Below are 22,711 nucleotides of genomic sequence, written 5' to 3' on the forward strand. Positions count from 1 at the left end.
GAGGATATGCAAATCTGAGAAACAAAGAGGCGAAAACCCCTGGGACCAGGAAGGAGAGATGGGGTTCTGATTTGGCAGTGGCGCCTGGTATCCGCTATAATAAATAACTGGACCGTGTTGCATTCATAACGCATTTTATTAACAATAACAAGTCATCTCTAGAACTCTATTAGCGTTAGCAATAACAATACCCCTACGCCAGCACCATCGCCACTGATCTCAACATCCTCTAAGTGAGTTTTATCATCACCATTTTGATAAGGAAACTGGCTCCAAGGTTTAGAGTACTTGGGCACAAGAGGGGAGCGTCCACACTTGACCCCAGACCTCCGGACCCGCGCAGAGCAGAGGCGGGGCCCGGGCGAGCCGCAGAGCAGCCTTCCCCGCCGCGGGAGGACCGCAGGGGCGGGCCGCGGGCGCAGGTGGCGGCACCCCACGAGGGGGCGGGATCAGCCACCCGGTCCCGTCCGCAACGCCCAACAGCCCACACGCCACTCCACCTGCCCCAGAGCCCGCATCGGTGCTGGCAGTCCAGGCGCTCCGCCGTCGCCCCAGCCTCGCCGCGCGTCCCCGCGCAGCCCGCCCGCCATCCGCTCGTCGCCCACCCCGCCGCCGCGCTGCACGCCCGCAGTGCGCCCTCTGCCCCTCTGGGGACAGGGGACCCCGCCACCTTCATGCTGCCCGCCGTCTACACGGCCCTGGCGGGGCTCCTGCTCCTACCGTTGCTGGTGAACTTCTGCTGCCCCTACTTCTTTCAAGACATGGGCTACTTCCTACGGGTAGCTGGCTTGGCCCGGCGGGTGCGCAGCTATGCGCGGCGGCGGCCGGTGCGCACCGTCCTCCAGGTCTTTTTGGAGAAAGTGCGCAAGACTCCGCACAAGCCCTTGCTGCTCTTCCAGGACGAGACGCTCACCTACGCGCAGGTGGACCGGCGCAGCAACCAAGTGGCGCGGGCTCTGCGCGACCACCTCGGCCTCCGCCAGGGAGACTGCGTGGCGCTCTTCATGGGCAATGAACCAGCCTACGTGTGGCTGTGGCTGGGCCTGGCCAAGCTGGGTTGTGCCATGGCCTGCCTCAACTCCAACATCCGCGCCAAGTCCCTGTTGCACTGCTTCCAGTGCTGCGGCGCCAAGGTGCTACTGGTCTCACCAGGTGAGCCCGGGGACCGTCCGCCTCCCTCGCCCCTTCGCTCCCCCCCTCCCCCGCAATGGTCTCCTCCGCTCTTCACAGAACCCGCCACAGGGGGTTGGAGAGGAAAGTTTGGATTGGAACGAGTGTGTAGTAGAAGGGGGTGGAACCCTTTCTCCAATCGCTAATACATGATCACTAAAACCACCTGTTGTGCAAGCTGACCATGCCAGGCACTGTGTTAAGCAGCATACATAGTGTCTTAAATCCTCAACAGGTAGGGTTTACTTTTGGACTTTATAGATGAGACCACTGAGACCAGCGAGGTGCTGGCCTTATGCCCCAAGTCTCAGAGCTGGGAGGACGGGGCTCAACCAGGGATATCTACACCAGAGGCCGAGCTCTTAACCAATACTGACATCTGTATTAAAAAGCAGGGGTCTATAGTGTGAACTACAGAGGATCCAGGGAGACTGCTTGACTGGCTGTTGACCATGGGAAAGTCATTTTCCCTCTCTGTCCCTTGGTTTCCTCCCTTGTAACAGAAGGTCTTCAAGGCTGCTTCCAGCTCTCGAGTGCTGTTAGCCTCCGTGGATTCTCACTAACAGAGAGAAGGTGACCCCACCTGATCTCCAAGGAGAAGACTTCAGGGATTTGCTGCAGTGCCCTTTTGAGCCCCCATTGCATCAATATCAGTAGTGACCTTTGGTTCTGTAGTCACCTCCTGCCACTTTCCAGGGAGCCTGAAATGCTAACTTCATACTCTAGTGAATACCAGGTCAGGAAGAAACAAAGAAACCAAGAACCTGTTACCCACAGGGCTGCTGTTTTTCACTTCCCAGAAAGCTGGTCTCAACTCTTGAATAAATGCCAGGAGATGCTTCTCGCTGTCACAAAAGGAGGCCTGACCAGGTGTGGGTTGAAGGACATCAAGGAGTAGGGAGCCAGGAAGGCCCACCTTTCTGTAATGCCCTCCTGTCCCATGCCCTATGCTAGATGTTTTTATTACCCTAAGAGATAACGTATCATTACTCCCTGTTAAGCAGTTGAGGAAACTGTGGCTTCAAATTCCCACGTAAGTCTGTCCAGCTTCAAAGCCCATGACTTTCCCTACAACATGTTACTTCTACGTGAACGTCAAGTGTTAAAGCTGGAGGGATTTAAGCACCCATCAGCTCCCCCCACCCCTTCATAAGAGAGGAAACTGGAGCAAGCTGAGCAGTTTGCCTAGTGTCACAGAAAGATGAGAGGTCTGGCCACTTGTGGGAAATCAGGAAACTTACATGGATTAAGTAATCCAAAAAATGAAGTCTTTTTATGAAAGCCTACAAGCAGGGGGACAATTTTAAAGGCAGCCAAGTTATTTGAAGGTGATGATCCTTTCAAGAAAATTCTTATCAATTTCCAATTGCCTGGGAAGAGACAACTTCACTGCTTAGTAACTAGAAGACTCTTAAACCCGTTTCATGACAAGTTGGTTTGGAGAAAAATTGTTAGAATAGTGATCTTTGTACCACTGGTGAGGGTTTAAGTACTGTTTACCTGCACAGTATCCCAGGCTCCCTGTGAGGGAGGTCAAAGACTGGGAGTTTTATTGACAAAGAAAATTTGGTTTAAATGACTATAATAGACTTTGGTTTTGTAATCAAGTCAGAAATACAACCCACCCAGACAAGAGTCCTCTGCCACTGACCATTATGTTTGGTCAGTATATGTGAAGGGTATAATGGAATTCCAACACTGAAGTCTAATTTAAACCAGACTTTGCAGTGGATCTCTGGCACTCTAGCAGTAAACTGACCTTTGAGAAAGGCTATACATTTGGAAAGCATTTAGATGATAAATGAAAATGCTTCTAATAACTTTTCTAAAGTATTACATCATGGAAAGTTCTAAAACAGGAGAACTTCATAATAAAACTAGTGTCAGATCAAGGCAAACTCTTGTCATACAAACCTTGGAGGTTAGATTGAGAAAAGCAGACAGTGTAATTCCACATCAAGAAATGTTTAGAGTGTCCTCATAAGGTACAGGATGAATTAGTTCAAAGATCTCACAGTCCAGTAAAAGAACTAAGCCACATACACATGACTGTGACAGCCAGAAGAATGTGGTAAGTGTGCTAAGAGATGTGCAAAAGGCTGTGGGAAAAAGAGCAGAGGGTGAAGGCTTCCTTCTTAGGCCATTGACCGCTGGGCTGGTCAGGTGCAATGGGGGAGGTGGCATTCCAAGCAAGAGGAGTCGGAGGCAGGGAGGCAGTTCTCATCAGCTTCGTAACACAGTGAGATGCTTCCTTAAAGAGTTTTACTGTGTAAGACAACAGCAGACTGGGCCTAAGAAATGGTAATTTTTTTAAGCTGTTCACTGAAGGGACTCTACTGTAGAGAAAACAGGGACTCAGAGACTCCAAAGAATGCCCACAGCCGTGGCCTCACTTCTGTGGAAGGAGAGAATTTTCCAATGCCAACTCCAGTCAAGGGTGGAGGCACAGAGATAATTTCACCTCCACAGCTCTAGCCCAGGCAGTAACTGAGATGAGTTGTGACAGAAACACTTTGTCTCTAAGGCTTAGAATTCTCTATCTTTGAATAATGCCCTAGTAGTTTCTAGCACATAGTAGTCACTCAATAATGTTTATCAAATTAATGAGTTCCACCTTCCAGGTTGGTTGTAGCAGGCTTTTTTTTTTCTTTCTGAAGCTTAAGAGCCATTGGGTTGGGCATGCAGGCATGAAAAATGGTGGAAAAAATTTGAATATACCTTATTTGAGAAAATCCATTTAGACCCAATCTCCCTCAAGCCCACCACACCCTACCACAGACTTGTTTACCTCCCAGTTTACCTGTGGCAGGGGGTGTAGGAGAGAGCTGTGGTCTCTCCAGATGTCACTGCCAAAGAGGGAGCTGGTGACAAGCCCAGGATGGGTGGGGGACCATGTGGGGGGATCTATGCCTAGGATGGAGAACAGAAACCCACATCAAGTGAGTGGGTGGGAAGTCAGGGCTGGGATCCCAGCCAAGTAGCCGGAGGTCTGAATAGAGAACTAGCTTAAAGATAGTCTCTAACATTGTTTTTCTTGTCCTCATAACTGAAGGTTCCCAAGGGAGGAGTGTGGTCGTACATCTCCATTCAGAAACAAACTAGTCCTTTGCTAGCATATTTGGAAATTCCCAATGGTTCATTTTCTTTAGAAACAAGAAGGGAGGGAAGAGGTAAAAACAAAATAAACTCTAAATCAGCTGTTAATATTATTGAATCTGAAGAAGAATAGAGTTGGATCATTCTGCTTAATGAGTGTAAGGGGCTGGTATTTGTAAAGCACCTTCACACAGCCTCTGAGAAATACGGAAGTAGATATTTGGTACATAGGCAACATGGTTGCTTATGGATGTCAACTGATAAAATTATGTAAGGCCTGGTGGGACCTGGGAAACTCATGACTAGGAATTAACCTTGATTCCAAGATTCTTGAGAAAGCAAAAGTTCACATAAGCAGGAAGTTTAACTGAGAAAAATGAAAAATAGTATTAAGAGATTATGTAACTCCATAAAATTAAGATGAATATATGTATTTACCTGTTAAAGATTTACTTACTCCTGGTGGGACTTAACCTTGGTAAAGCATCTTCCTGACCTCGGGGCGACTTGTGTGGAGGGAGGAGAGGGCATATGCACGCCTCTGTCTGAAGGATATTCTAACACCTGTTGTGCTGGTGTACAGAATAGGCAATAGGTTGTTAAATACTATAATTCCAAACTGTCAGTGATAGAAATGCAAAATCCCAGTCACAAATTTGAAAAATTTATTTTCAGCCTGTCTCCAAGAGCTGTTTGAACCAGTTTGTGTTTCAATTGTCTTTCCCTATGAAGGAAAGATGAGCCTTCAATCTTGATTTGTTCATCTACCAACCATTTCAGTCAGCCTGAATTTTTTATCAAAACACATTTCCTTTCACTGCCTCCTTTTCAGAACTTGTTTGTAAACAATCCTCGGGTGTTCTATTTAACTAAGTTACCCCCTCAATGAGGCAACCTTGTAGCAGAACAAGCTACTAGATTCAAAGCTTTTCCTGTTAAAGCTGCACATTCAGCCAATAGAATCTTTTTTATATTTAAAAAATTTTTTTATTGAAGTATAGCTGATACACAATATTATATTGGTTTCAAGTATACAACAAAGCAATTCAACAGTTCATCTACATTAAATCCTCACCCCAACTAGTGTAGTTGCTCTCAACATAGAAAGATGTTCCAGAACTGTTGACTATGTTCTCTATGCTGTGCTTTCAACCCCATGACTAATTTATATTATGATTGACACTGTGTGCCTCTTTATCCCCTCACCTGTTTCACCCATGCATCCAACCCCTCCCCCATGAGAACCACCAGTCGCTTCTCAGTCCTTATGAGTCTATTGCTGTTTCGTTCATTTCGTTTTGTTTTTAGATTCTACATGTAAGTGAAATCTTACGGTATTTCCCTTTCTCCACGTGGCTTATTTCACTTAGCATCATTCTAGGTCCATCCAAGCTGATGCAAATGGCAGGATTTCTCTTTTTCTCAGTCAGTAGCATCTTGACACCTTGGTAACAAAGACTGACTCAGCTCACCACTCGTTCTCTCTCCCTACTTTCTAGAAATGGATCTTTGTGTTCAGAAATTTCCCTTCTTCCCTTCATCAAAAACAAACAAAGGATAGAAGCTTCATAAACTACCTTCATTTGGTTTTTCTTTTTACTAAGACAGATTTTAAGGCCTAGGAGTGTGAAAGTGCTGTAATCACTTGATTTCCCATCACCCAAGTATGTACTGCTTTCTCTAAAGTTCTATTTCAATCCACAATTTAAACCTAGACTAATGAGGAACTGACAGGTCTAATCTACACCCTTCAGACAACTTTCTGTATTATTTTTCATACCCAAGCTCTTACTAAAGCCCAAGGTTATGCTCTTCATCAAGGAGAATAAGAGATTGTCCCTGTTACTCTTAAAAGGCAGATCCACATGCTTTAGGCACTGAGTAGACAGCATCTTCTAAAAAGGGAGGCACTTTACCAAAACTTGAACCTGAGTGACTAGTACAAGGAGGGTGAACCAGGGTTTTCCCAGTAACCGGGGGGAGAGGTGGCATTCCAATCTCATGTACCCCCCCCTGGACAAAGGTAATGAGAGGGGAGCGTATAGGTATATTCAGTTCACATGGATCAGTGTGGCTAGAGGAAAGGGGCCAAGGGGTAGACAGTAGGAGAGGACATCAGAAAAGTCCACAGGGGTTAGACTGTGAATGAGCCCAAGACCTCACATGGCGCATAAGGAGAGTGGATTCTATCACAGAGGATGAGAAGCCATTGAAGGATTTTAAAGGACAGTGATGTAGCTGTGAAGCAGTGTAGCTGACAAATTGTAAGTGGGGAGAACTTACAGGCAGGAGCTTGGTTAGGAGGTAATTGCAATGGTCAAGATGGGAAATAATGAGGACCTGGCCCAAGGCAGTAGCATGGGATGGGATGTTATCAGTCCAGTTTTATAACAGTAATTATTTTTATACCTCTGAGAAACACACTCACTGGTCCAAATTCAATAAGTGGGCATGGAGACAAAGAGAGCAGTGGTGTGAGGCTTTATGACGGTCTTGCAAGGTGGGATGTCTGGTGGGCAGGCACACCTGTGGAGTTTGGTGCCAATAATTTATCTCCTAGTGTGCGAGTCCCTCCCCTGGTTCATTGGCTGTGACCTACAGGGTTCACATTCTTTCCACGATGTCGCCTAAGCCAGTAATTTCTTTTTCTTACATTTGTCTTAATCTTATTGGTAGGTTTAAAAAACTCAAACAGGTACAGCCAGGCTTTTATCAATTCCTACCCCCTCCCAGCCTGAGCAACTTTCACCATGTGGCCTTTTGTTAAAACTTTACTGTTAAAATGTTTTAAACCTCCTGGTGGGAATAAAGCCCAGTTAGGTTTTATGGTGTTTTCTAACAATTCCCCCTCTTTAGTTAAGAATTTCTGGTTTTATTCTCATTAATGTATTTCAGCTCACTCTTGGTCTTTTTTCAAATTTCTCTAATAGATTTTTACTCTTTTCTTCATAATCAAATTTATCTTGTAATAACAGAAGATTATTTCGGGTGTATGTCATAGGTATTTGTTTATGACTGCATCTATAAGCCTCTGCTGAGTCAGGCCTCTCACACAAGGGGTTATACAGTATTTTACAGTAGTTACAACTCCTGCAACTGTAACAAGGGATGTTAAAACAGAGGCAACCATACCTTTCTATTTTCTAAACTACCCTTCTAACCAGTTTGTAAAAGGGTCATGATGCCAGAGTTTGCAGCTAATTCCTTTATTAGCTAAAGTGATGAGTCCTTATAGGACTTTGGTAATAGTGCCCATCAGGGGCAGTATTATTTGGGATAAAAATACATTTTTCTCTCAACATAAGATTCTTCTTTTTTTCTGTTGACATCACATCTAATGCTATCCTCTTTTCTCAGGCTATCCTGTGGTATTGTCTAATTGGCTAGCTACTACTTGAAGAGCATGCCTGGCATAGTTAATAAAAACCTTTTGTTGATTATAGTAAATGCAACTGACCAAATTTACTTTTCTGTTGATGGTGGAACACTAAAATAGTGCTGATTTAAACCCTACGGCTATTTGGTTTCTAGCTTTAAATTCATTAGGGACTCCCCTAGGGATTCTTATTGAGTCAATGTATACATTCAAATCAAATAATCCTTGTAATGATTTGCAATTTTCTATGAAAACTTTTTTCGTTGGGTGTAGAGAGGAATGCCAGGGTAAATGAAATAGCCAATTGGACTAAAGCACAATTCCCAGCCCAGGTGGGTGGCAATGAGCAGCGCAGGTTCCCCTTTCCACAGTACCACCAAACATCCACTCAGGGGATGAGGAATTTCAAGAAGTTGCCCTCTTTAAAGACATTTAGGATGTGGGACAAGTCAGTAAGTTCCCCATAGGAGTTGTGAAACCTTCCCCTTGCCTAGAGAGGCATGAGGAGTGATTCATCTTCCCTATGGAAAAAGAGGGGATTGCCCTCGGGTCTGACTTCTTTAGTGCATGAAAGAGTAAAGACAAGCCCCTGCAAGTCTCATTTCCTCAAGCGTCCTTGTCCTGGTACAGGGCCAACACGCAGTTCATCTCAGTGGGGTCTGTGTCCCAACAGAAAGGGACCAGGACCACCTACACCTGTGGCCATCCAGCAGCACATGCATAACTATCACTTTTATTTAAAGCTAGGACTGAAAATTTAACCCATTCTACCCAGGCATTGGTGTCTCCATAATCTATCTCTATTTCAAGAATCTGTTTTAGATCTTTTAACTAGTCTAGGGTCATTATGGGGAGGCTCTGGCTCATTATTTCCCTCAGGATCAGGGGTGGCCACTATGGGTGAAGTCTTGTCTTTGATTAAATTAAGATCCAACCTTTCCACAGGGTCTGAGTCTAAGTCTTGAGGTTTATGTATAGTTAATAAGAGGGGGGTTACACTGTCTGTCCTGGCAATAATCAGGAGGAATTCCTTTAGCTAAGCGGAGCTTTCTTATTAAAGATTTCTCTGCTGCATGAAGGTCCGCCCACCCTTGAAACTGGGTAGTCCACCAAACACTGCGCCACCCTGGACATGGGGGCCCACTTGCTTTTTTATTCTATTAACATTTGTCCATTCAGGACAGAGATACTTATTATCTCTAGAAAGCTGTCTTTGGTCATTTAGGTCACCACAAGAGAGAACCTAACAAGCATCAAACCTAATGGTTTGGGGGCTTGATGTTTTAGTAATATTGATTATGAGTTTGACAGGATAACCAGGAGTTCCTTCCTATTCTAGGGCTCTCTGTGACTTGCCTGTGAAATAGAGTTAGGAGGATAAAATTTAACATTTAGGTTCTTTTTAGTTTCAGTCTTAAGGGTTGGTTAGCCACCTGGGACACCAGTCAATTCTCTGTTTTGTCCCCAGATCCCTCAGTCAGTTTCTTTACTCTGATGTAGTGAGTCCAACCCTTTCCAGCTGTCCTCACTGCAGTCTCTGTGGTCAGGAGCACTTGGTAGGGGCCTTCCCAGCTGGGCTGGAGTCGATCTTTCCAGGATTTTACTAACACCAGGTCCCCAGGCTGGATGCAGTGAGTGAAGAACTCAAGTGGGGGAGTCTGGGCGAGGAGTCCTTTCAGCCTGAGAGAAGATAAGTTAGAAGACATGGCCAGCACATATTCTCTTAAAAACTGATCATTTGTTTCTACAGTGGGCAAGTCTGTTGCCCTTCCCAGATATGGTAGCTCATATAATAATCATTCCTTGTAGTACTTTTGAAGTAAAATGAAGTAAAATCTGAACATTTTCTATTAACTCAAACTTAGGAATTATTTGCTCTAAAAGTAGTTTTATCACTGATCTTGCTGTTGGAGTTGTTAATGGGTGGGCCTCCACCCATCCAGTGAGATGGTCAACAGTCACTAATAAATATTTAAGCATCCCCACTTCTGGCATCTCAGTAAAGTCAATTTGGATACTTTGGAATGGTCTTGCTTGGGCGGGGTCTCTCTCCAGGTACTGACTTTTTCATACACTTCTTAATTCTTTGGCACGCAACGCCTACAAATCTTTTTAGCAATGGTGTCAAAGCATCAAACATTGCCTGGGGACCTTAGTGGCTTCCTCTAAGACACGTTATCAGCTGTCTCATAATAGGTCCGCTGATCACTTCTCTCCCATCTGGTAAAGTCCACCTCCCTTTCTCATCTCAAGATGCCCCCACCTCCTGTAGCTTCTTAATTTCTGTTTGTTTGTTTTTATTAAGAAAACTTTGGGATAAGGGAAGTTTTAGGGATATTAGGTGTGAGGTTTTAAAAGTCTAATTTCATCTTCAGATGCAGCCTCTTCAGTGGCTTCATCAGCAATTCTATTATCTGTTGCTTCATAAGGATTTCCTTTCTGGTGATCATTCACATGCATTATAGATATTTCAGCTGGAAGTAAAAGATTTTCCAGAACCTCCTTGATTAATTTCCCATGAATTAATTCTTTTCCTTTACTGTTTATGAGACCTCTTTCTGTCCAAATTTTTCTAAAGGTATGGACTACTCCGAGTTTGATATTCTATGAGGTCTATGTAACTATGCTTCAATTCTGATTGGCCTTCAGCCTCCCCTGCACATAAGAAGCTGGTTGGATTGAGACAGGTGTCTGTTGTTAAGATCAGGCTTCATATTTTAAAATTTGAGAATCTATTAACTAGCGCCCAGCTTACTGATTAAGTATGACCCGAACCTGGTGAGGAGTACTGACTGTGAGGGTTCTTCCAAGTTAATTTCCTACTTTGCTTTCTTCTACCAGTAAGGCCGTGGCTGCAATGGCCTGAACGCATTCAGTCCATCCTCAAGAGACACGGTCCAGTAGTTTAGACACAGGCCACTGGTTGTTTCTTTCCTCCCCAGGCTTGGGTCAAAACCTCTACAGGGAACTTTGTTCAACAGTAACAAACCAGTGAAATGGCTTCTCTAAAAATGGGACTGGGGCAGTGACTAAGGATTGCTTTCAGTTCTTCTAGAATTTGCAGTTCCCCTGGGGTCCATTGGAGAGGATCTGGCTCTCCCTCCTAACAAACACTTTTTGAGCTTCTCTAAATAATTCCTCTATAGGTTTCTCATTCTATCTATCTAAATTCTGTAATTTTTTAGCAATATTTGGCCAACTTTTGGTTACAAAATTGGTTTTTAAAAGACCCTGTCCTACTTGAGCTTCTGGGTCAAGTCTTGAATACTTTCTCATCTGGTCCCTGAATCTCTGTGAAAATGCAGTTGGGGACTCTTCTTTTTCTTGTTGGACTTCAAACACTTTAGAAACATTTTGACATCTTGGGACTGATTCTCTAATTCCCTTTATAATTAGCCCTCAAAGATCCTGCACTTTAGTTCTATCCTCCAGATAATTATCTTATCTAGGATCTACATTTGGGAACTTTTGTTCTGCTGGCTGGACACCCTGGCCCAGTGGGTGTCTTTGTTCCCAAAATGGACACAGCAGCTCTCCTGATCACCACCCCCCCCCTCACCACCAGGGAATAGGATATTCATGATGTACATCAGTTTAACCTAAGTATATATATTACGTCCCAGGAATTGATCTAGTGGATCCACTAGGCCAAGAGGATCTACTAGCAATGTTTAAAACTTCTCACCTCAGTACCCGTGAGGGGAGCGTTAACAAATTTCCCCTTGTCCTAGTGGGACCTCTCTCAATGGAAACACCTTGGGATTCCTGGTGGACTCCCCAGAAGGCAAGGGGAAACTCTAAGTCCTTCTTATATGGTTAAGTCTGGGGAGAGGAAATCCTGGGGCAAAATACCTCTAAAAACTGAAATCACTTAAAGGGAGATATAAAGTTTAAAATCCGTTTATTGCTCCCAAGCTGTAGTCTGGGGCCATTTCTCTCTTTCAGGCTCTAGCATCAGCCAAAAACCGGCCCTCCCCCTCACCTCTCAGGTACTTAAGCCCTTCATTGCTAAGGTAATTACCCATTGATATGGAGATGAACTTCTCTCCACCCCTGAGGAAAGATGCAAATGAACGAAAGCTATACTTCTTTCCACCTCTGAACGCCTGTTGATATGTAGATGTACCAAAGCCAGGCAGGATATTCTGGAAATGTTACAATTTTACCCACAGGGAGGGAACCAAGAAAGTGGGTCCCGATGTTAAATGGATATGAGTGGGGTGGAAAGAGAAAAAGGCCAGTGAAGTCCACTAAAAAGACTCAGAATTAATTAATTAAAGCTCAAAAAGACAGGAGCAACTTGGCCTGGAATGTCTGAATATTCCCCAAATAAAGAAGGGTACCTCAGCATAGCTTGTCTTTATTATGTTAATCATACAGGGCCAGCTTCTTCTTTTCTTTTTTAACTTTATTTATATGAATTTTTTCTTTTTCTTTTTTTTTCCTTCGGACCCCAATCAAGTAGTCAGCAACCCAGGCAATTAATTCAGCATGCAGGCACAGCCAGTAAACAACATAGCAAAAGGCAGGAAGGATTCTATCTCAAAGATTGCATTTTAATACCCAGGAAGTCAAAAAGCAAGATTCTCAACTAATTCATTAGCAAACACACAATAACTCTGCCCCGCTTGGAAGAAGGGCAGACAGTTCTGATATGCTCCCGAACCAGGAAGCTGCTATCCTGGAAGGAGACTAAAGCAGTAAATTTCTTGTGTTAAGCTAATTTTGCAGAATTACCTGGAGAACTGATAAGAAATTTAATGTCTCATCAAAGAATACATAACACCCCCAGCCCCCAGCCACACTCTTAAAGAATCCTTAAAAAGGGGAACTTCCAACCCCTGGGTCACTCCTCTCTCTGAGGCCGCTGGCACCCTCAAAGCATGCAACCTGTTAACTTAAAACTTTTTCTCTTCAACCTCCCAGGGCGCCTCTCCCTGCCGAGGCACTTTCTCTCTCTCCAAGTAACTCCAAACAAAACTTTCATTCCTCCCCTCAACTCTCCGCTGCAGCTGGGACAAGGATCTAGGAAAATACACAACATTCCCTCAACACCTGGACTTGTCCTGGGAAGTCTCTTGTAGTTCCTCCTCCCTAGCTTTCCCTTCTCTGGTGTTGAGGGGAAATATGGGAAGCGCCCTTGGTAACCAACAGAGTGCGTAGTCCCTTTCCTTAGGTGAACTGGAGACTTTATTGCTATCAAAAAATAACTTACACCTGGCAAAGCCAGTTTTCATCTGATCTAATTTTAATCTAGACAAAACAGCAAAATTTGATTACCTTGTTTGTCCTTAACCTGATACAGGAGGCTTCTCCCCAGTACTTTAACCTACACCCCAGGAGGCTATCTGGGGGAATTTCAAGGGATCTCGTCTGGTTCTTTTCCCCTGCTTCTCTAGGCCTAGGATTTGTATTTTCCATCTTTCAAGAGGTCCCTGTGTCTGAATTCCCTGTGTACTCAACCCCTCAGAATGGAAGTTTCTTGCACACACGCCGAGATTCGCTCCAGCCATTTCCCTCGCGGGAGAACCGCACCGTTGGACTCCACACTCGCTTGGTATCTAGGACACGTCTCAGCCACACACACTCGACCTCTGAAAAATGCCCAACCACCAAGGCAGTACTTACAGCCCAATTTTCCTACCTTGGCTCGTGCACGAGGTTGCCTAGTTGCTGCGGTGCCTGCGTTTTCTCCCCTGCATCGGTCACACTGTCTTCGCACAAGTCTCAGGTCTTCTCGGCTTCCGTGCAAAGGTGAAATGCCCAGAGCGGGCCAGCTCCTCCCACTCTGCTTGGGCCCTCAACTCGCACAGGCAAGAGAATCCCGGATGAGCCCCCAAATTGTGAGAAACACACTCACTGGTCCTAATGCAAACTCCACAGTTTGAAAAACATGGAGAGAACAACGGAGCGAGACTTTAATGACGGTCTTATGAGATCGGGTGTCTGGTGGACAGGCACACCTGCGGAGTTTGGAGCCAATAATTTATCTCCTAGTGCTTGAGTCCCTCCCCTGATTCCTCATTGGCTGAGTACTACAGGGTTCACATTCTTGCCAGGATCTCGCCTAAGCCAGTAATATCTTTTCCTTACATTTCTCTTAATCTTATTGGTACGTTTAAAAAACTCATATAGGTATAGCCAGGCTTTTATCAATTGACACCCCCTCAGCCTGAGCAGCTTCTACCACATGGCCTTTTGTTAATACTTTACTATTAAAATGTTTTAAACCTCCTGGTGGGAATAAATCACATTTAGGTTTTATGGGGCTTTCTAACATTACCAAAGTGCTGAAGGACTAGAGAACAACCCTTCAGAATAAAAGAGTAGAGGAGAACCGAAGTTCCTGGGGCAAAAAGGAAGAGAAGCTGATCTGATGGAGGTTGAAAAAAGAATTGGGGCAAATGGTCCATTAAAGAATGATAGCCAGTAGAAACTCCAGGAGCAAACTGTTCATGAAAGAAATTATGATTAAAGTGTGTTACTTGGCTCTGCAGTGGATGATACATAATCATAATCTTATTGATCATGATTATTGGTTTAGGGTTTCTGGAGCAAACCCATAAACAAAGCTGGGAAGACAGTTATGGTCTCAGAATAGATGTGAATACTATTAACCCAGTCAGCAGAAAGTGAAGATAATAACTGTTGGGGGTGGACAGGGGTAAAATGGGGGATGGGAACAAAATTGATAGGTCACGAGGTAGCAGGAAAAACACGTTATTTCATAATGTAGAGGTGTTTGCTAGAAGAAGCAGCCAAAATAATTGAAATTGATTGACCCTAGGCAGAAGGTTTAATTGTGAGGAGGGTGGGGTGAGGGTTGTTGATTTTCCTAATAAACTCTTTTGCACTATATTTTACCAATTGAATGAGTCCTTTGGTTCAAACGATTTTTAAAAATTTAATGCATCTACCCTGGTGCTATTTCTTGTCTTGATTGATTCATCATATGCACACATCAGAGAAACAAAGCATATAAGATGAATTAGGAAGAGCCTCCCCAAGGTAATTCCCTGGGCTCTAAAGTTACCTGTTACAAATAAGTATATTGACTTCAGTAATCACAATTCAAGACAAGGAAGCTTAAAGCCCATCTCATCTTATGGTTTAGGGGCACAAAAATCCAAGTAGTGAGCATGACATGTGGTTTGCCTATTAAATCAGTGCCTTTAAAATTTTTTGACCTTGACTACAATAAAAAAATACATTTGTATATGACCCAGTACTCACACACCCATGTAACTGAAACAACAGTTTTAAAAAAGAACAGTGCTTTCCTCTTAGTACGTGTGTATGCTCTGAAATTTTCTACTGCATTTTATTTTAATTTCTTAAAATACTGGTCATTTTAAATGTCTTTAACAATCCATCGCTATATTGTGACCCACAGTTTGAAAAACATGCTTATCTGTCCTTTTTTTTCCTCAGACCAGAGAATGGGCTTGTGAAGTTTGGAACTTCTCAGAATTTCTGAACCTCCTTAGGGAACTACATACTACTGATAAGCTTTTAAAAATGTGTTATAGCAAGTTGCTTCTATGTTTATTAGTTACCCTGGCTCCCTTACTTCTGTTTGTCGTTTCCTCCCTTAAAAATTTTTTTCATCAGTAGTTTTGTGGGGCACATATTAGGAATAAACAAATTCATTTCTGAAGTATTTGAGATGCATACTGGTTTGCACATGTTATAAACTTAAATATCCTGGTTTTTACTAATATGTCCATTTGTACAGATGTCAACCCACCATCTGCTGCTCATGAAACCATCAAAACTCAACCATCCCTCAAATATTTTCATATGTAGCAAATTCCGTCTTTAAATGTGCATAATTAAAAGCATCACTTTTTATAATTCACACATTTTAGGCAAAATTATGGTGAAAACAAAATTACCATGAAGCTCATTGCTCTACATAACTTTAATGGCCAATTTAATTTGTTTGGATTTTTGTTCTTACTAAGAACTCCAAGCAGCTATTGAAGAGGTGCTGCCCAGCCTGCAAAAAGATGATGTAGCCATCTATTACGTGAGCAGAACTTCCAACACGGATGGGGTCGGCTCTCTCCTAGACAAAGTGGACCAAGTGTCGGCTGATCCTATCCCCGAGTCATGGAGATCTGAGGTCACTTTATCCACTCCTGCCATATACATTTATACTTCTGGAACCACAGGTAAAAAGAAAGAGGATTCTCAAAGAAATGGACCTCTACTGAAGGAGTTAAATGTTGGGTTAGGTTTTCACATGTTCTCTTTCTTTGACAAAACTTATCAGAAAACTAATACTTCAGAGGATTTAACTCTTTGCCTGAGGGAACTGATCTTATTTCATAGCATACGATCCCATTTGGGTTTCTCCAAGTCACATTTATCTCCCCCTAGTTGGTGTGTAGAGAAAGAGGTTAACCAAGAACTACAAAAATAGTTATATTGATGGATGAAATTGGCACTGAATAGGTTGTTGGAATTTTTTTAGTGATTGTTGTATTTTCATTATATTATATCCTCAGTTCATATAAAGTGTAACCTATAACAAATGGAAATGACAGACTATAGGGCAATAATGGGCTATGTTTATATAAATGTTTTGATGATTGGTTTCTCATGCAGGCTGACTTGGAGTTGTTTGGTGCTATGGGTGTAGGATCAGTCTAGCTCAGAGCTTAGTATCATATTTTTCCAAATCTAGCATGCCTTTCAGTGTAAGCGGCACTCTTATTTTATGAGCCACTAAGAAAACCACGGCCAGTTAAGGGTTACTGGAATGCTGCTATATGAGCCAGGCAATATTAAAGATAGGCTGTCCTAGGCATTCTCCCATGTGCTCATTGGTTCCTACAATTCTCCCACCACCCTTAAGATCGATCCGAACCTTATTCCCATTTTGCAAACTCAGAAACTGATGCTTGAGAGGTTAAGAACTTCCCAAGATAAGTAGAAGTGTCAGGACTCACCTTTTGGCGGATACCACAGCTCATACAACTGATCGCTTTGCCCCAATTCCTCCGAATTCTCCCATTCAACACATCTTTAGTGTCTGCTGCTCTAGGCCAGGGAAAATGTTAGCAGATGTAATAATATTTAAGTGGAAGACAGGAAGCCAGCACCAGCATGCTAATTGTTACTATTAATATTGCAAAGCAACATGTGAATCTTTCTTTTGGTTTAAATTTTAATTTAAGCAGGTAATACATGCATGGCATGCCATCTCCTTGTAAAATAATCAAACATTATAGATAAGACTAACGGTTCCTTTGCACCTTTTTTCTCCACACCAGACTATAGGCACTCTCTCCTTCACCTCAACAGGCCCTCCGCACCCATCTGATCGCCTGGTTCCTGGACCTGAGTTTAACTTCCTCTCGTACAGTCACTCTTGCTGAGCATTTTCATTAAGTAAATGAGGCGAGGCTGGGAATAAATGAGGAGGGAATTCTGACACATATTAAAACTGTTGCCCGAAGCATAGTGGCTATCATTTTTTGATGTGTCAAAAGTTGTTTATTGCCATGTGAACAGAATGGTGGAATGACATGATTAATCAACTGCATCCACTAATACAGATTCACCTCAATGTGTGGGATTTTTACCCTCATTTCTTAATAAGGTGGTAAAATCAAACTGTAAACTTTGGGATATAATGGAGATGAAATGAGTCCTTGGTTAGTGACAGGAAATTCTAGTCTCAATGCTAATGAGACAAGTATAGAACTTCTTCACAATGCAGATTTTGGCAGTCAAATGTAAAGCCCATTTTAGGGAGAAAAAAGGAATGAACATTTCTTCATTTAATCCTCTAATTCAGAATTTATGTTTAATAGAAAGATAAATGTCTTGATTTTCATTTTACCTTTCTCCTTATCTCTGAATGTAATATTTGCTGTTACTCTTATACACATTAATTAGAAGAATTAATTAAAAGAACTTATTTCAGCAATTGGAGAACAAGATGTTTTCCCTGTTCCTCCATGACAGTCATTAGCACAAAGTTATATAATTGTTACCAATTATTCTTGTTTCCTCATTGATACAAAGTCATAAATTAGGAAATATCTGAAAATACTTCAAAGCAGCAAAGAATGTGCATTTCTTTTTTAAAAAGTGTAATTCAGAGCTTTCACTCTCCGAATGATTCCTTTCCGTGGTGAATACAACTGACTTATTGATACTTTCTTCTATTTCTTGATATTAGTGTAGAATGAGGTGTTCATACTAACACAGTGCCACGGGCTCACTGCCAGAGAAAATGGACTTTGAATTGTGTTTACAGTGATGGTAGTTTACTGGCCATACTGCTTTGCCTTACAGGGAATTGCTGTTTTTCTGCCAATGCCCAGCTAGGGTACCATCAAGTACTGCAGGATTTGAGTCCCCAGCCAACTGTCTTCCTCTTCATAAAGCCAGTTAACCTAATCAGAACTTAAACTCCAGCCCAAGCCCCTTAGTAATTGCTTCATGCCCTCCCCAACTAAACTGACTTTCTGTGGGAAATAATAGAAGCATACCCTTTTAACAGAGTCTTACAAAAAACACTTACGTAAATTATGGTAAAGAAAATGCAAATGTATTTAGTCTAGTCTACTAAAACTACACTGAGATACCATTTTTCACCTTTCAAATTGGCAGAAATCCCAGCATTTCAGAGCACACTCTCAGTGTTTGGAGGAAAACGTACACTCACATATTGGTAGTGGGAGAATGAATGGGGGATAGCCCTTAAAGCCGGCAATGTGGCAGTAGCTATCAAAATTACAAAAACTTATAATTTTTTTTTTTTGAGAGGACATCTCTCATATTTATTGATCAAATGGTTGTTAACAACAATAAAATTCTGTGTAGGGGAATCAATGTTCAATGCACAATCATTAATCCATCCCAAGCCCAATTCTCGTCAGTCTCCAATCTTCGGAAGCATAACGAACAAGTTCTTACATGGTGAACAAATTCTTACATAGTGAATAAGTTCTTACATGGTGAACAGTACAAGGGCACTCATCACAGAAACTTTCGGTTTTGATCACTCATTATGAACTATAAACAATCAGGTCAAATATGAATATTTGTTTTATTTTTATACTTGATTTATATGTGGATCCCACATTTCTCCCTTTATTATTATTATTATTATTATTATTATTGTTATTATTATTATTTTTATTTTTAATAAAATGCTGAAGTGGTAGGTAGATGCAAGATAAAGGTAGAAAACATAGTTTAGTGCTGTAAGAGAGCAAATGTAGATGATCAGGTGTGTGCCAGTAGACTATGTGTTAATCCAAGCTAGACAAGGGCAATAAAACATCCACGGATGCAGAAGATTTCTCTCAAAACAGGGGGGGTGAGGTTCTAAGCCTCACGTCTGTTGATCCCCAGTTTCTCACCTGATGGCCCCCCTGCGACTGTGCCTGTCTTGGGTTCTTCCTCCCTTGAGGAATCTTACCCGTCTCTGGCTAACCAGTCATCTTCCGGGGCCATACAGGGAAATGTAAAGTTGGTAAGTGACAGAGAACCCATATTGTTCGAGAAGGTTAGCTTTTTACTTCTTTGCAGATTTATGCCCTGTGGCTTCTATGCCCAGCATTTGAAAGACTTATATCTTTTGACCCCACAATCTTACATCAGCAAATTTTATCCTACAGATAGAGCATCATTCATAGTGTAAACTGCCATGTGGACTAGGTTATTCACTGTGTTATCATGTGAAATGGCAAAATAATGTTAATGAATTTGCATATAAGAGACTTGATGCAGCTTAACGAAAAAGAATAAATGAATTAATATGTAAGGGAAATTTCTGTGTACAAATATGAACACATCTCCAAGATACACTGTTATTTTAGGGAGAAAAAAGCTCAAAAGAATGTGCACATTTTTTTAAATAGGGGCAGGCCAAGAATATATGAGCAAATGTTCATATTTGTTTGTATTTATATTCAAAGAAGCTTTAGAAGAATACGTAAGAAATTCATAAAGATGGCTATGAAGGTGATGGGCTCTATACGCTATTTAATCTCTCTAAATCTCAGCCTTCTCATATGTGGATTAGCAAATTTTGAGAATTAAATGAAATTTTGAAAATACCTTGCATAGTGGTAGGCACGGAGCAGAAGTTCTATAGACATTCCTTTCTCTTCAAATTACTACTGTAATAACCATCTAATCCAGGAGTCAGCAAACTATGGCCTGTGGGCCACATACAGCCCCCTCACTGGTTTTTTAAAATAAAGTTTTATCAGAACATAGCCACATTCATTCTTTCATGTGTTTGGCCTCTATCTGCTATAATAGCAGAGTTGTATAGTTGCAGGAGAGCATGTAGGGCCCTGCAAAGCCTAAAACATATACTATCTAGGTCTTCACAGAAAAAAATGCGCCAACTCCTAGTCTGACTAATCATGGCCATCTGCTGTGCAAATTCCCAGCTGCTGAATCTTCCTGAGCCAGATCTCTCTCCCAGACCACATATCTAAATGATGGCTCTTGGCTCACTCACGCTTTCTCTTGTATCTTTGCAAAGGTCTTCCAAAAGCTGCAATAATCAATCATTCTCGCGTGTGGTACGGATGCACCACTGCTACTGCAACTGGAATCAAGGAAGGTGATATAATCTATACGACGCTCCCCTTGTACCACAGTGCTGCACTTATGATTGGCCTACACGGATGTCTGGTAACTGGTAAGCTTTTTCTCTCAATAAGGCATTGTAGTTCAGCTCACTTTCACATGTGTTCATCAGGAAAAATAAGACAAAATTTGGCTACTTTCCTGTGTGCCAGGCACCTTTATTTCAATGTTAACAAGGCTATTTGGTTCACCCACTGCAAGTATCTAAAATAACTTACATTTTCTCCTGCCTGCTTGTCTGGTATATAATGCTATAATTGTTTGCTTTATCAAGGAGGAAACTTTAAGATGTTTTCAGTTTTTATCCAGGTTAGGACCCTTGATTCTTAGGGTCCATAGATAATTCTTCTGTGTCATTTCCATCTTCAGAAATCTGCATTTGATCTTCGTCAGCACCCTAAACTTCTCTTTCAGTTGTCTCCATTCTACTTTACCCTCCCCTGAACTCACAGCTCCTCAGCTCATGTCAAAATACCAGGCTTTCCATCTCTTCTCTTTCCTTCTGAAACCTTACCATTCAAATTAAGTTGCCATCCTCTGTCCTTTCAGTAGGATTTGTGCTACTTGTATACATTAAGGCTCAGTCCAACAGCCACCTCTTCCCGGAAGCTCTCTCTTTAACTAACTGAGCTAAAAAAAAAAAAAAAAAAAACAACAACAACTTATTTTTTCTCCCATGTGGCATTTAAAATAATTGTGTATGTACATGTCATAACACATATGCCTATGCATGTTTACATATGACTGCCCAAGCCTCTGTTTCTGTTCCTCATTAGCTTGTTGATCAGCTGTAAAATACGTAACCTGGCATCAGTTAGCAACCTCCAAATGAGCAAGAAGTGCCTGGGCCTGGTCAGGGTGCTCGTGCATAAGGAACAGGTGACTCTGAGGCTCCCAAACGGACAAATCATCACTCACCTATTTGCTGAAGCGCCACAGATACATGCTAAAAAAAAATCGTATTTTAAACAAGTTTCCTCTTCTAAAACATTGGGCTTTTGTATGTAATAACATGAAAAATATTTGTGAGTTTTTTTATTTGACTACATTTCATGCCTATAGTTAGGTTGCGTATGATCAACACATTATTTCTACCCATTGTATTAGCTTTCTATTGCTGCTGTAACAAACTGCAACAAACTTAGTGGCTTAAAATGACACAATTTTATTGTCTTACTGTTTTAAAGGTCAGAGGTCCTCAAATCAGGGTGTCAGCAGGGCTGCCTTTCTTCTGGAAGCTTTAGGAAAGAATCATTCCCTTGCTTTTTCTGGCTCCTAGAGACTGCCTGCATTCCTTGGTTCCTGGCCTCTTCTTCTGTCTTTAAAACACGTCACTTCAACATTTTGCTGCCATCATCCCATTTCTTTCTGCTCTTGACCATCTTGCCCTCCTCTTACAAGAACCCTTGTGATTGAATTGGGCCCACGCACATAATCCAGGATGATCTTCTCATCTCAAGATCTTTAACTTAGTCACACATATACAGTCCTTTTCCCATGTAAAGTGACACATTCACAGGTTCTGAGGACTAGGACATGGGCATCTTTGGGAAGCATTCATACCTCACCTATCAAAGAAGAATCCTCCTGCTTGCTCAAGACCCTGGTTTCCATTGCCTAGAAAATTACATCTGGCTCCTGCACCTGGTACTTCCAAGCTGTCCGTGATTGCACCCCTCACTGCTTCACCAGGTTCTCCTCTCATGACGCGCCCACTCTGTACCACTCCAGTCATAGGCCAGCTGAGTCTCGGCTACCCTCCAACACTTTGTGGACTGTCCTGTCTTGATGTTCCTGCTTTTTCCTCTCTCTGGAATTCCCTCATCTTTCTCCATATTCACTTCTTAGACCTAATTCAAATCCTAACTCTTCCAAAATATGCCTTACTCAGCCCTCGCTCCCAAGCAGAATTAATCTACATGCACACACATGTACACGTACTCTCCCAAGCTCACATTACCTTAGGGCTTCATTTGAACCTCTTATTTATTGTGCACTGACTTTTATTAGGAAGACTCTTGTACCTGTCTTCCCACTAGATTGGAAGTTTCTGTAGGACCAAACCATGTCCTATTAATATTTTGAATTGAACATTATTGGTACCCAACATTCGTTTGCGAATATTAGTCGGTATTTAAATTTCTACCTTTCGAAAATGACAAATATAATCAAGGAAGTTTTTTTGTACCATTTTGTTATCAACATTTTACATATACTTCTCTGTAGGTGCTACTCTTGTTTTGCGGACCAAATTTTCAGCCAGCCAGTTTTGGGATGACTGCAGAAAATATAACGTCACTGTCATTCAGTATATTGGTGAACTGCTTCGGTATTTATGCAACTCTCCCCAGGTAACACTGCCCATGTTTCATTATCTTTTTGAAATGGATAATATGCGAAATTCAAGTCACTTTGGGTCATGCTAGGCTTCGTCTGATTTATATG

General features: G+C 42.2%; 1 protein-coding gene and 1 long non-coding RNA gene across 2 annotated transcripts in view; one reads left to right on the forward strand and one right to left on the reverse strand.

Moving 5' to 3' along the window:
- The first annotated feature begins 490 nt into the window (after positions 1-490).
- The window catches only part of LOC140843152 (long-chain fatty acid transport protein 2-like), a 40,326-nt gene continuing 18,105 nt past the window's right edge, over positions 491-22,711 (forward strand). The window contains exons 1-4 of the mRNA XM_073211839.1: positions 491-1,152; positions 15,607-15,816; positions 20,160-20,318; positions 22,493-22,617. Of these exons, the coding sequence (XP_073067940.1) occupies positions 675-1,152; positions 15,607-15,816; positions 20,160-20,318; positions 22,493-22,617 (972 nt within the window). The 5' untranslated portion in view covers positions 491-674. The remainder of the gene's footprint in view (positions 1,153-15,606; positions 15,817-20,159; positions 20,319-22,492; positions 22,618-22,711) is intronic.
- Positions 7,457-15,600, reverse strand: LOC140843155 (uncharacterized). Its single transcript, XR_012120691.1, has 2 exons — positions 13,287-15,600; positions 7,457-9,322 (listed from the first exon to the last, which is right to left on the reverse strand). It is a non-coding gene; the product is annotated as an uncharacterized lncRNA (long non-coding RNA).

This window comes from Manis javanica, chromosome 8 (assembly GCF_040802235.1).
Source record: "Manis javanica isolate MJ-LG chromosome 8, MJ_LKY, whole genome shotgun sequence".
In the NCBI taxonomy this organism is placed as follows: Eukaryota; Metazoa; Chordata; class Mammalia; order Pholidota; family Manidae; genus Manis; species Manis javanica.